The 14,786-nt window shown below is 43.8% G+C and overlaps 2 protein-coding genes across 2 annotated transcripts in view; one reads left to right on the forward strand and one right to left on the reverse strand.

Moving 5' to 3' along the window:
* The window catches only part of ANKRD31 (ankyrin repeat domain 31), an 836,109-nt gene extending 831,949 nt beyond the window's left edge, over nucleotides 1-4,160 (reverse strand). Inside the window, 1 exon segment of the mRNA XM_085640155.1 lies at nucleotides 4,051-4,160. Coding sequence (XP_085496281.1) covers nucleotides 4,051-4,160 — 110 coding nt within the window.
* A 265-nt stretch (nucleotides 4,161-4,425) lies between these two features.
* Nucleotides 4,426-14,786, forward strand: part of GCNT4 (glucosaminyl (N-acetyl) transferase 4) — a 407,197-nt gene continuing 396,836 nt past the window's right edge. Inside the window, exon 1 of the mRNA XM_085632303.1 lies at nucleotides 4,426-4,444. Within this exon, the coding sequence (XP_085488429.1) occupies nucleotides 4,433-4,444 (12 nt within the window). The 5' untranslated portion in view covers nucleotides 4,426-4,432. The remainder of the gene's footprint in view (nucleotides 4,445-14,786) is intronic.

Genomic DNA, 14,786 nt, shown 5'->3' on the forward strand with positions numbered 1-14,786 from the left:
ATGTTCCTGCTTTCCCTCTTAGACATGTTGTTCTATCTTTCTCTTTCCACTTTCCCAAGTTTGTGTTTTTCTCTCTCTTGCTGTGGGTCAAAATAAGCGGCAGCAGACTCCACCTGCAACCACTAGCTCAAATTAAGCACTGACTACTTCCCTTGGGAGCTGGGGATTGTTCACTGCAGACTACACCAAGTGATTGGATAATACAATATGCAAAAGCTGAGACGTCCATCCAGAATGACTTGTGACTACAATGTTTGATCCATTATGTGACAGTCACCTGCAATGGCAGGCCATGTAGAGAGAGATGAAAAGTCTCAGACGGCTCTTTCTTGTACAATATTGTAAAATGCACCTCTATGCCCTCTAATTTGCCATCTTTTCTTTAGAAAGCATACCCCAGTACACCCTTGAAAAAGCTGGGCTGGTGTGCTTAACCAGCAATACGGGACATGCCTTAACATCCAACCATTTTTAAATTACACCACCGCCACCAATGATTTGCAAGACCTGGAGCTGTTATCGACTACTTTAGCAAATCCTCGCACATGAGGTCCAAATGAGAAATGGCACCTCAGCTACAAGTGGGAATATTCCTGAGGATGACAAAGTACCAAGAAGTTCGGAGATGGCATCAAAACATTGTTGTGATATTAATGTAACGACCTTCATTGCACTTTTTTAAAAATTATCTTTAATATTTATTTACTTTCACTCCCTCCGCGTAGGGAAGGAAGAGTCGCTATATTTTAAATTATAATTTTGAAATGCTTCCTTACATAGTAGTTCCTTTATTAATGTTCTACGTTACTTCTCCCCATGCGCTTAACTGTTTGTTGTGAGCCATGGAATGCTGAGGCTCCTTTTGTTTAGGGAGAGAGATGTGTTATAATTAACTTGTTGTTTTATATGGTTCCAATCTATTCTTTCCCTTCCCAATTCTATTTCTACCCTTATGCACTGAACTGTCTGACGAGATTCACGAACTGTTGAGCGAGACAAGTAGTTTGAGGAGAACAATGATCTAGATCAGTGTTTCCCAAACTGTGGTCCGTGGGCCCCCAGGGGTCACTGACTGCAGTTTATAAAGCACTGCAAAGTATCTTGTTTAATTAGCAGTTTTCAAAGAACAATAAAAGTGGCAAGATAACACCAGTGATTAATGTCCCTGCTGGAGAGAGATGAGAGTTTTGTCCAGTGGCAGCTTTGACTTATCTAATGTAGCACAGAGAGTTAATATGCCTATTGCAAAGAACGTGTACCATGCATTTTAAAAAACAGTATTTTATATGCGTATTTGTTACTGTGCAGTTCATAAGTGACAATCGTAATCTAGCACAGTGACCTATAAACTATCAAACAGCTGCTTGCAAACTGCCTAGGTACAAGTTAGTGACGTATGTTTTCTCCCAGTCTTTCATTATCCTGATGCTGCTAAAAAGGTTTATTTGGGTGGAAATACATTTTTATTGTTAAAGTCAATGCTAACCACTGTGTTATGTTCTGAATCCTGAGTTTGTGCTTCTCCAGACCAAGCACTCTTTAAAAATGCCTACCAGTATGAATGCCGTGAATTCTACACCTTGTAGTCCCCTTTGCTTTATGTAACATATTCTATACACTGATTTAAACGTATGATTCACTGTCTCTATATGTGTGTGATGAAAAGTGCTCTGACATCCTACAATGGTATGAGAGATGCTATAAGTGAAATATAGGTGACAGAGGGGCTATGGGGAGATGAGAAGCACTGTTGGAGGGTGATAGTGGGGGAATCATTGAAACCACCCCAGAAAGATTGTCGTATTCTGGTGCATAGTCAGGTCTTCATTTACCATTCTTTAAAAGCTAATACGATTCAATATATAATGATAAACGTGTTGTAGACTGCACCATTGTTTCCTAAATGTTTTGGGGGGAGATCCTCTCAAAGACCCCTTTGTAGTGGTCAGGCTCACTCACTGCACTTGGTGTGTGCCGTATGGGTACTGGTCTAAAATCATTTGCCAGGGTTGCTTTGGATTTCCAGTCTGGCCCTGGCAGGAGGAGGAGGAGGAGCCTCGTACTGCGAAATAAAACCAACCATTGAAAAGTTATTACGGAGATGCATCACCAACCTTCCCATTAACTTTTTTCGTTTTCTTGCATATTCTTTCAATATAAAATACAACAGAAGTGGCGGAGAGTGTCGTTAGCCTCCTTGGCTTAACACACTCCGCCACTTCTGTTTCCCCTGCGCTGGTGCTACACTTAACAGGGGAAGATTGTTTATGTAAAAGGAAGGTCCCCCTTCCTGCACATAAAAAAATCTTGAAATGGCCGTATCAAATTCAATGGGTGTTGCAGGGGAAACGCCCGCAACACCCACTGCCCACCCCATTCACGCTAAGCATTGGGTGAAAGGGGGTCCCATTTGCAAGGCAGCGTTAAGCCACGTTAAGTGGCTTAACGCTGCCTTGTAAATAAGGCGAAGCCCCTATCGCCAAGGGAACGTCTCAAAAAGTGATGTTCCCATGGTGATAGGAGCTTGTAAATACGCACCTAAAATCATTAGTAATTTGAGTATTTGTTTTGTGTGCACTCGTGTGTTAATTTTTTTCGAATTACTGTTTTAATGTTTGAAATTTAAATCCTACAAATTGCTTGGGGGTCCCCGGCTTCCAGTAGTGACTCAATGGGAGTCCTCAGGAGTCAAAAGTTTGGGAACCACTGATCTAGATCTTGTGAATAGACCGTCGACTATACCAGGTTAATAAAGTTTACAACTCTTGGAGGCTTTATATTTTCATTATTACAAAAAGGACACCCGAAGAAACAGACTGCTGGTGGCTGTTTACATGGCATATTAATCTCCAGCCCAGCTGGTACTAAAAACACAAGCCTTTCCTCAACCCCAACCAGCGATCCACCGGACCATTTTTTTCCCCACCAGCCTGGCCTGAATTTTCAATCAAGGTCTGTGCAAATGAGGAGAAAAGCAGTGAAATCTGGTACGTTTAGCCTTCTGAAATAACCTAAAAGTGCAAATACTTAACTAAACCATTAAGAAAGTACAAGAGGGCTCGAAATTGTATCAAAATGGATTATTGTGCACAAGGAAGAATAATTCCCATGTTAAAAAATAAGCCTGGCAATTTTACACAAATTCTTTCTCCTCTGCCCGCTCTTTGGCTGTTCCAAATAGCAAGATGGTCAGTGTTTTTTTTTTTTAAAAGACAGGAGGATACCCTGACCAAAACCCGCAATATGAATCAAATCACACAGCGAGGGCGTACTGAACGTATCCAGATGACGGCAAACTGCACCGGCAGAGACGTTTTAATGCATATGCAAAGTGGGCTCTGGCCCAGGTCCCAAGCCTTTCAAGGGGGCCCTGATAGAGGCAGCTCTGTTCTTGCCCTGATGACCTTAAATAATTCTTAAACATATTGTTTTAAGTACTGGTTTTCTTTAACTTAGGATTTATGTGATTGATGTGTGAGAGTCTATTACAGACGTTTTGCAGAAAAATGTGTTTATGTTTCATGCAACATCCATAAAAAAGTTTCTTTTAGATCAAAATAAGAATTCAAATATGAGAAATGGGATGGTGTCACAGAAATTATCAGCAGTAAAATTAGTGAGATGCTGCTGTGTTACAACACACGCTACTATCCTTGAAAGTTAGATGTAAATGAATTTGGACCAGAGGGCCTGAGCACCACCGGTAACCTGGCTGGTTAAAAGAGGGTATGATAGAGTTGAAATCGAATCATAAACTCAAAGCTGTTTGGAACAGGGGACCGCAAAATAAATGTGGCCCAGGACCCCCAAAATCCTTAAGATGTCCCAGTGCACCGGACATCTGAGTATTTCTCTGTTGCCAGCCGAATCCAGTCTCGAGATGTGGCTAAAAAAAGGTGCCAGATCCGCCTCGGTCTGGCGCCCTCATTTCCAGCACTGTCTGTATGCCTATTACCATAATATCGTCTCTCTAAGCCGCCCCTTCCCCATTATCCCCCTGGTCTCCTTTCAGGAACTTGTTAAAGATGCCGTGTGCCTCCTCATCATCACCTGTTCACGTTTAACTCGTCCTCTTCGAAATCACTGTCGACAACAGAGCCTTCCACCACGGTCCTGTCGCTGTCGCAGTCAGAAACCTCGTGGGCGTCTCCAGACCTCATGGTGCCGCCCTCGCACCTGACTCACAGTCACCTCTGCGCTCCCGTGAAATGCCTTAGCGTTTCTTTCTCTCAGTTACTCATGTCTTGACGCCTTCTGGGTGTGGTCGGAGTCAAGGACATTGGCAGCTGGGTCTATTGGGAGTCGTAGTTCCTGTGCTTGCCGTTCCGGCACTTTGAGCCCCCAGCCCAGAGTCTGTGAACTACACTTCCCGAAGAGAAGACGCAGCTCGGTGAAAACGTGGCGGGAAATATCCAGAACACAGCAGGGACGTATGAAGCTACAGGTACCATACAGAGTGAATCTAAAATCGTGCGCAGTGTTGTATTCATAACGCAATGGAACTAACACACAAATCAAATGACCACAGTCTATTTAATTGTCATCTTGCTAGCCACAAGTCATATATGCTGACATTTGGGAACAGTGCTGTTGATCCAGCTCGAAACTGGGGGGGGGGGGGGGTTTACAAATATCAACCCCGCGTCGCAGACCACACGTCAGGCTAACTCATTCACTCTCACATTCATTGGTGGGGCCCATAACACCAACACTCATGTATCTCTCACGAGTCTGCACACAGGAGGGATGATGATTTAGCCAGGACATGTGGGGGAGTACCATATTACCATTTTTTCATTCATTTTGATAACTTTATTTCGGTCGGAGACCATAAAAGCACAGAATAAATAACAAGAAAATTGCACATTTCATTTAAAACAATAAATAATGTCAAGTTAATACAATAGTTAAAAAATGTATTAAACTGATGTTATCAAAAGACTCATTTGGTAAAAGACAAAAGTGTTTAAAGAAAACTTTTCCTTCTGCGCCAGAACCCATGTAAAAAACGAGACATAGCAAAAACAATTGGGGGGTGAGTATCATATCTTAAGACCCTGCATGCGAGCATGCAGTGTCTAAACCCTAAGTTCTTGCAAATGGGAATGAGCCACTTTTTCCTTATTGAATGGTATGCAGGACAAAAAAACAAGACATGACATATATCTTCACTGCTATGATTACATGCCGGGCAGACTGCATTTTCCGATCTTGTCCATTTGCAGGTGAATACTCTAAGCGGTAAGGTACCATACCTCAACTGCAAATAAAGCTTCCTAGCAAGAGACGGATAAATTACATCAAGAAAGGCCTCTGCTCTTGTTTCTAGTTTTACTAGGAGAAACTCATTAGTGAGTTTCCCCAAAGAGCTTGAACCATGTAAGGTTGCTAATCTCAGCTCCCTTATGTGGCCTCTTAGATCAGGTTTAGAAATCCGTATGCAGGCTACCTCCGGTAGTTCCCAGAGATCGGTCCTGCCGATCTTTATGCTGAGAGCCTTAATATGGGATAGCCATGAAATGTTCTTACTTTTAATTAATGGCCAGACCTCTAGGAATTCTTCTCTGAAAGGTGCCAGTTCATGCACCGTCCAGAGCCTTTTCCAGTAGAGTAAGGGTCGGAGAATTGCCAAGTCTTCAATTGGTTCTAGCCCCAGGTCGAGGCGTAGGGGGATGAGCGGTGTACTTACAGGAAGGCCAACGAGTCTTCTCATAAAGCCCTGCTCAACCAGGGTTAATTTGGCAATGTTTTTATGGCCCCATAACTCCGCCCCGTACAATGAAGCTGTTCTAGCTTGCAATCGGTATATTTCAGCTACTGGAGCTGCTGGTTTATATACCGAGGCTTGCTGGACTTTGCAAAGGCCCCCTGCTATTTGAGACAGCCTCAGCCATGATTTTGCGATTTGAGGTCCCCAATCAAAATTCTCGGTCAACGTAATTCCAAGGTAGACAAAAGTCCTGACTCTCTCGAGTGGGGAGCCATTTAAGGTAGGATTTGGTCGAGTCTGTTTGGGAGGATTGAAGATCATGAATTTAGTCTTTTCTAGATTAATCTCCAAGCCTCTGGAAGTACAGAATGCCAGGAAACCATCCAAGATGCGCTGGATGCCCGATGATGTTTTAGATATCAGCAGAGTATCATCGGCAAACATCAGAGCGGGCACTCTACCGGTAGCCAATCTTGGGGCGTCATTATTAGGGACATCAGCCAGGTGAGTAACAAGACCATTGATGTATAGGCTGAACAATGTTGGAGCCAAAACGCATCCTTGGCGCACTCCCTTCCTTACGGGAAAACGTGAGGATAAATCGCCGTGTCTCCCGCATCTAACCTGGGCGTAATTACCACTGTGAAATCTAGTCAAGATATCCAACAGGTAGGGTGGGAGACCCATTTCTGCCAGGACTTCCCATAGTTTTTCTCTTGGGACAAGATCAAAGGCAGCTCGCAGGTCCACAAAGATGAGGTAGAGACTGCCACCCTCTACTCTCACACTTTTCCAATATAGAACCTGGAGCCGGAAGATCTGGTCAATGGTGGAAATCCCAGATCTGAACCCTGCCTGTAATGTAGTCAAGATGTTGTTATCATCCACCCATTCCTGTATTCTATCCAAGATAATCCTGCCCATTAATTTCTGGGTGGTGTCAATAAGGCTAATTGGTCTATAATTAGCCGGCTTCAATGGGCAGCCTTTTTTAAATATGGGAACTATCTCCGCGCCCAACCAAGTGTCTGGCAAAGCGGCCCCCATCAGAATGGAATTGAATAGTACCACCAAATACGGGGCCCAGATTTTTGGTTGGGAGCGGAATAAGTCCGGTGGTATTTTATCCAGGCCAGGTGCTTTGTTAGAAAGGAGCTTGTTTATTGCGATTTCTACTTCTTTAAGAGTGATAGCCACAGGAAGTTCTGTCACAGGAGTGGCTACACCCATCAAAGATGGTTGAGGCTGGCATACATGTGAAGGTGCTAAAATAAAAGGGCGAGGATGAATCTCAGCATTAGATATACTAGAATCAATTCCTCTCATCAAACTAGACTCGAGAGACATGTCTGTAGAAGAAAGGTCCTCCGAATCCCCATACAGTTCCCCAAAATGGGATTCCCAGACTTGTGGAGCTATGTTAGCAACAAGGGATGGTACTACCCCATTCCCGTCAGAGTTCACAGTGGCCCAAAACGCCTTAGGATCTCTACATATAAGAGCTAATCTTAGATCCTCCCATCTTTGCTCCTCCCAATCCATCTTCCCCCTGGCGATAGCCTTCTTATAGTCTAGACGAAGTTTCTTTATGTTGGTCCTGTCGTTACCTTTGATTGCCGCGAGCAAGTCCTTTTTTGCTTTTCTACAGGGTTCCTTATACCAGGGGTGTGATCTAAGCTGGTGTTGTTTGTTTCCCACTTGGTTAAATAGGCCCCTCAGATTATTAACTAAGTGAGTATGGATCTTAGTTGAGTCACTCAAGTTGTCTATACCTACATCCCCCATTGCGGAAAGAGATGGCAAAGCTGTCTGATATACTTGCGCAAGGTTAGCATGGGATTTCAAAAAATAGGGCCATTTTATTCTCCTCCTATTATTAGAAAGGAGTACCGGGAGTATAGGGCTATTTGAATTGGGAGGAGAGTTAGTTAGACCAAAACTACCCGGTTTCAAAGTCAGAACAAGGGCGTTGTGGTCGCTATCTTGCCTGGGGTGGATTTCAAACTCTAATAAATTGCCCCAATGTCTTGCTTCCATTAATATATAGTCGATATTAGATTTTTGGCCTGGTCTGTTGAACGTGGGATGGCCTGGGCAATCGGGTTCCAATCTCCCATTACAGGCCCTTAGGGATAGTGCAAGAGTTAAAGATTTAATTTGAAGGACGAGCGGAGACCAGGCTCTGACAGGAGACATCTGTGGTTCACGTATATGCCAGAACTGATCTTCTTCGTCTGGCTCGCCCATATTAGGAGACTCAAGGGGTTCAAATTGGCAGTTAAGGTCGCCTCCTATTATTAATTGCGGTGGGGGGTCTAAAGACAATATAAAATGCTTTAATGCATCTATTACACCAGATTCTTGGCCATTCTTGACTGGCCTTGAATAGACGTTTATTAAAGCAACCGATGGTTTGTCTTTTAGGGTTAAGAGGACGCATTGAACATCCAGGGAGTTAGTTGGAATCACGGTTGCCTGGGCTCCCAAATGAGTCCCTACCCAAATTGAAAGACCACCCGAAGGCCTCCCTCTGCCACTTGTGGTTGCCAAAGTGTCGAAAGTGGCATAACCAATCCTTGAATTTTCTTCGGTGGCCCACGTTTCTTGCATAAGTAGATGTCATGAGTACCTACAAAATCACTCCATTCCAAGTTAGATAACTTGTTTTTTATCCCTGCCACATTCCAAGACAATATTTTTATTCCCTCGCCTAGTGCTCTATTCCTATTTACTGGGTCGCCAGGCGTAGAATCTGTGCAGACTTCAGTTGTTTGAGGGTTTGTTGCTGTTGTGGCGCCCAGAAGGTTGACATTACACAGAAGATCATCAGGGGGAACAACCAAGTCTTCATGGGTGGTTAGTTTTATTTCCACTCTTGCGGTCAGGGGAGAAGATGCTGGCAGAGATTCTAAAATTGCACTCACATATCTATCCTTTTCTACAGCTGATTGGACGCCCATAGCTTTGTCAGGTTGGGGTACAGGACTCGAGTACACGACTGGTCAGTCCACCTCCTCCAACACACTGAATCTATTTTTTTGGGCAAAAAGTGACAACAAGGGCATATTCTGGGTCTCTTCCACTGATCTAGCGTTCAATTTATTTTGGCCCCCCGCCCAACTCATACCCCTGATCTGTCCTACTCTATGCTGTGGGGCTGGATAGAAATATGACAGATGTAATGGGATAATTTGAGTGTTAGGTCTAAAGGGTGTCCTGTTGCAGATATAATTTACAGCAAGTGGATGTCTAAAATTGACAATGACACAATTTCCTATGATGGACTTAGGAGTAGGCCCAATCCAATCTAGTCTCCGAACACCCAGAATTTCTCCAGAGATGTTATAGGGGAGGGGGCTATTTAAATTGAACCAGTGTATACATTTGTTTTTTAGATCCGAGAAATCCTCGTTCTTCCCTTTAGGTAGGGGGGGAACACCAGCAAGCACAACAACATACGGGAGAGATTCAGGTGGCAAGTCAATACAGGGTAGTGCAGTGTTAGGTCCTTCAGTAAGAGTATTTCTATGATCTCTAGCTCGACTGTCTGGATGTTTTTCCCCCGCATTGGTAATCTCCCTCTGTGTTCTGGAACTTTCTGGGTCTGTAGTCCTAGTCAGAGAAATAGTTGCAGCGGGAGCAATCATGTCAACTATTTGAGGGGGAGCAGGGAAGGTTTCAGTGGCGGCGGAAACGTTGTTGTCGGCGAGAACAGGACAAGGGGGGAAGTTTGTGGAGTCTGTAGGCTGCTTGGTTTTGCCAAAGCCGGCGTTGTTAATGGTGGAGACCAATCTGTCCAACCTAGACAGGAGGGATTTAAAATGGGAACCAAGTAGATGTTCGATATGGGCCTGGAGATCTAAAATCATATGAGTGGCCCACAGAGGAGCCTGCGTGGGGGGCAGGGTAGGAGAACTATCGATCGGTGCAGAGGAATTAATTAGAGGCTTATTCTTCCTTAGTGTTTTGTTCTTCCTAACCCTAGGTTTCTTGACTAAATTACGAGTCACAGGAGCCTTATTAGGAGGAGAGTGACGCGGGGAGTTGGGAACCTGGAAGGCGTGCGTATCACTAGTAGTGGGCTGTGCGCAGGGTAGATCAGCGAAGGAACAAATAAAAGAGGAATTAAGATCAGGGGCGTTAGTTGTGGCAATTGACACATCCTCCACTATTTGAGAAGAAGGGGGAATTGCAGGAGTAATTGATAAACGCCGCTCTGTATTTTCTATGGCCGAGGCCACGGCTCCAATTGTCTGCTGCAGCATTTTATCAATAGCTGTCAAGCTTGGGAGGGGTTGCGCAGTTGTAGTCTGTTGCCTAGTTGTTGGGCGTGAAGTAGATAGACTAGCATTTTTACCATTGCGTTTCATAGTTACAACCAAAGTGTAAAGTACACACAATTGCACAAAATTTTACAGTTGATCCCTTAAGTGTTAGTTGACACAAAGCTGTGAGGGGGGATAACCGATAAGCTTGTAGTTCAGAATGTCAACCGATTCAGACACATGAGATAAGTCAGGGATTTAGAATGCATATCAGACTTGTGTCACAGTACCTTGATTGCTGATATATCCAGTTGCGAAAATGTCAGTGGGGTAGCCCGGCCCGGCCTCTTGTGGCCCCTGACGGCCACAGACGGCCCGCCCTCTGCCCGGGCTCAGCCCGGCGGCGCCCGCGCGCGTCCGCGAGGCGGAGGGTGAGCTGGGTTTTTGTAGCGCCTCCAGGCGCTGTTGGCGGGCTGAGGGCGGTATCTTCCTTGAAGGGATGGACGCCGGGAATTGTAGTCCCTTCCAACCGCGGCCGCGAGAGTGCCTAACGCGGCGGCGGGAGGGAGACGCAGGCCAGGAACAGCCCACAACGATGTCGGAACCAGAAGGTTGCTTGCACCACACACCGGCGCTGCCTCAGGTAAGCTCGAGACCCCCGCTCCGCCGAGGGTGAGCTGGGTTTTTGTAGCGCCTCCAGGCGCTGTTGGCGGGCTGAGGGCGGTATCTTCCTTGAAGGGATGGACGCCGGGAATTGTAGTCCCTTCCAACCGCGGCCGCGAGAGTGCCTAACGCGGCGGCGGGAGGGAGACGCAGGCCAGGAACAGCCCACAACGATGTCGGAACCAGAAGGTTGCTTGCACCACACACCGGCGCTGCCTCAGGTAAGCTCGAGACCCCCCATATTACCTATAGGGAAGAAAAGTTATTTACAGAATATACATTTGCATCACCACCTATAGGATCCTAACCTTAACATCAAGACACTCCACCACTTGATCGAGGGACCAATTAGTTAGACTGGTTGATGGTGATTTAGAACCAGCTAAAACACATTACAGCTTCATAATCCTCTAATCACTTAATTGAAAAACCACAAACTCATAATTTCTGTTAATCAATTATTTGTTTATCTAACTATTGTTTGCAATTAATTTAGCATTTTAGTCAATCAAAGTTCAGATTTTTAATAATTCAGCACAAATCGCATGGCAATTTATATTTACCTATTCTTGCTATCAGGCCTTTTCTAATTCAATTGGCTCTGCATAAATCGAATTTTGCTGTTTCAATTGTCCAAATAAAGCAGGCCAAGGCTCAAAGTCCGGAATGTTCTTTGCTCAGCACGTTACAGTCCCAAAGATCTCCAAAGGACCAGAAATTGTGCAAGCATCAGTCATCGCCTGTGGGGTCGATAGAGTTTGCGGTCATCGAAAAGAAGGCAGCATCTTGTTAAACCCTCCCTATTCTACTACCCTTTTTATAGTAAATTTGGGATAACCTGAAACATTCTTTTACCAATACTAAGGTCTGATTGGTCAGTTTGATGAAGTTTTGCAATATCGTCCAATTTTCCCACTTGCTTGGGGTCTCACGGATTTTGCTGGTTCATTTCCTCCGTGTAAGACATCTTCATGCAACTTTGTTGCTCGCTTGTATATGTCCATTGTTCGATTAGACCAGTTTCTACTGCCTGAAGTTTGGCAGTTCTCCACGTTCCTATCCTTGACCAGGAACACTGTGATTGGTGTAGAGGTTGCCTGGAGGTCTATGGAGCCATCCGAGTCTGCGCAGTAGGCATAGCGCTCACGAGACGGTGGCCACTTCCGAACTCCATTTTGGAAGCCATACTTTGGTATGCCCAAATGCCAACTTCAGCAAAACAAACACAAAGAGTAATTAATACAAAGAAATAAGGATCCTAATGTTAAACCATCACTAATCCCTTTATGTATTAGTATTTTCCTAGCTTTTAGCAACATTTAAAGCAAATAAACTCACCCTTCGGTCCAGAACGGGAATGCAAACATCACAAAAGCGACATAAATCATGCGATATTCTATTATCACACGTACTACTATTAATATGCGTACCACAGTTAGTTATTAATGTTATTCTGCCATGCAAATAGCAATTAGTCCCACGTGTAATTGGTGTTTATGAAATTCAAATGGTTGAATTAATATAACACAGCAAACCGTTAATTCAAATTATTATATAAGTAGGTTATGTGGTTAGTATTTTCATGCAAAATAGAGGAGTTATACAAAATTTTGCTTTACCTGCTCCATCACTGTCAAGTTTTCAGTATGCCTGTGTTGGTAGTGTGTTTATGTGTGAAGTTGTACACGCCCCATATGTGACACCTTAATGACAGTTTATTGCAAGTAGTTGAAAAACAAAAATGGTGAAATGCAAACATCTCCTGCATTGTTTCTCTTTGTATTAGTGTGCCTGAAAAGTTGCATTTATGTCATGAAAAGTATAACTAAAAGCACCAGAATTCTAAGGTGAAGAACAGGAATAGATTAATTACTGGCACCTACAATAGGTTAACATGCGATATCTGAAGTGCTAGGCGAGGTCTCTGTCAACCTTTCATTTTCTGGCTTAGGCCAGAGCTCATTTCAGGGATGTCACGCATGTTGATATAGCATGACCTTCAACTCCAATGGCATTAGAGAAGTTGTAAAATTGAAATAACACGGCTGCCTCTCTAAAAAACATATTTCATCAAAAATGTTGCTTAATAGTTAAATAGGAAAGTGCCCACGATACATGTGCCAACGATATCACATCCCAATAGCCAAAAAACAATTCTGAGTTTCTGATGTAGTAAGAGCAGTAATGGTGCCAGAGGGTATATACTTCAATGGCATTTAAAAGTATATGGAGCAATGAGTATCAATAGCTCCAAGAGGCAATATGCATCAGTGGGCCGAGTTATTAAATAGCAGTAACCAACAAAGGGCCACGTTTGGTGCTGGTGGCATCTGGTGCATCAGTCTTTTTGGCGTCCTCCCAATGACTTCCTTCTCCACGGATAGCCTCACTACCACCCTTTAAAAGTGCTCCTCTTATGATGTAACAGTGTTATGAGCGTTGACGTCTGATAATGTACCAACAGAATGCATTTGTATAGCTATTCCTGTGATTGTGCACTGCCCTAACTTTAATGATAATAAAAACTAGTTTAAAAAAAAAAAGTGCTCCTCAATCTCTCCATAGCCCCTCTCTCACATGCATTTCTTCTGTTTTATTCTGCCACTCATACCAGTGTAAGGTGTCAGAGCACTTTACATCACACAAACATTATACAGAGACAATGAATCATATGTAAATCAGCCTATAGGAAATGTTACATACGATAATAAGGATTGCAAGGTCTAGGAATAACATGTCATCTATACTAGAAGGCATTATATTTTAAGAGTGATCTGGAGAAGCGTAAACTCAGGATTTAAAACGTACCACAGTAATATGGGGTTGGTTTTACTAATAAGAATACATTTCTACTTAAACAAACCATTTTTATCAACTGTAGGAAAATGAAAAACTGGGGGAAAAATAACGTTCTAACCTATTCGCCTAGTTTGCATGCATCTATTTGATGACAGTTCATAGGTCACTGTACTATATTAGGATTGTAATCTATGAACAGCAAGTAACAAACGGATCTCCAATACAAAAGCAAGGAGCCACTGAACTATCCACATAAAATACACTTCTGTGATCTGTATGGTACTTGTTCTTTGCAGCAGACATATTAATGTTCTGCACTAACTTATGATGAGTCAAAAATGCTACTAGACAAAACTCTGATCTCTCTCCAGCAGGAACATTAATCACAAGAGTTATCTTGACATTTTTATTGTTGCCTGAAAACTGATAGCCACACAAGGAACTCTGCAGTAGGCACTTTTACACCCATAAGTTATTTCTCAACACAGCACCCATGGAAGTCAGCACCAGGTGCAACTGCACCGGTTGCACCCACCTGAAGTCAGCCCCGAATCATCACAAATTGCCCAGAATAAATACCAGTGTCTCAGTCAGCAAACAACATCCATGACCCAATCTGAGCAAGCCATAACAACAATCTGACAGTCTGGGCCGCACTGGGATACAGGGCTTTTTCCCAGTGGGCTGGAAGGGTGGGGACTCGTTTTCGTGCTTTGGAGCCTGGTTTTGTTACTGGGGGCCAGTTTTGCAGCAGTGCTGCAATATTGGCCCCCTGTAACAAAAGCATCAGCAGTGCTAAAGTGGCCAGCAATGTTTCTCACTGAGCACCCGCCACCCCCCTTCCAGGGCCTGTCCAGCTGTATTGCCAGGGCTGGTTTGGGTTCCCAGGCCGGCCCTGCTGACAGTGGATGACCACTGACTATTTCCCCAACCCCTGGTTTTGAAACAACAACCTGCCCAGAGTCATGCACAGTGTTTTTTCGAGGACCAGTCTCACTCTGCATACCATAACATTCTGAAAACAATGATGGTGGTCTTCTGCTGATCAACCCATTTAACACAATATTAAATATTAGATGATAGTCGTTGTAAATAAAATGCAATTCTAGTAATTTAGGCATTACAAGATTCCGCTGAGGATGTGATAGCAACATTCCCTTGAGATTCAGTTCTGAATATACAATTTATAACAGATGCAGTTGTAAACTCTTTGTCATTCATGGCAACTAAACCTTGCACAACACCCTGAGATATTCAATGACAATTCCGTTTGGAAACAAAATACAAATCCAGAACTTAATGCATTATCCAATTCCCCTCCAGAGGATGCACTGGCAAGACTCTTTTGA

The sequence above is a fragment of the Triturus cristatus genome, chromosome 2_1 (genome assembly GCF_964204655.1).
Source record: "Triturus cristatus chromosome 2_1, aTriCri1.1, whole genome shotgun sequence".
Classification (NCBI taxonomy): Eukaryota; Metazoa; Chordata; class Amphibia; order Caudata; family Salamandridae; genus Triturus; species Triturus cristatus.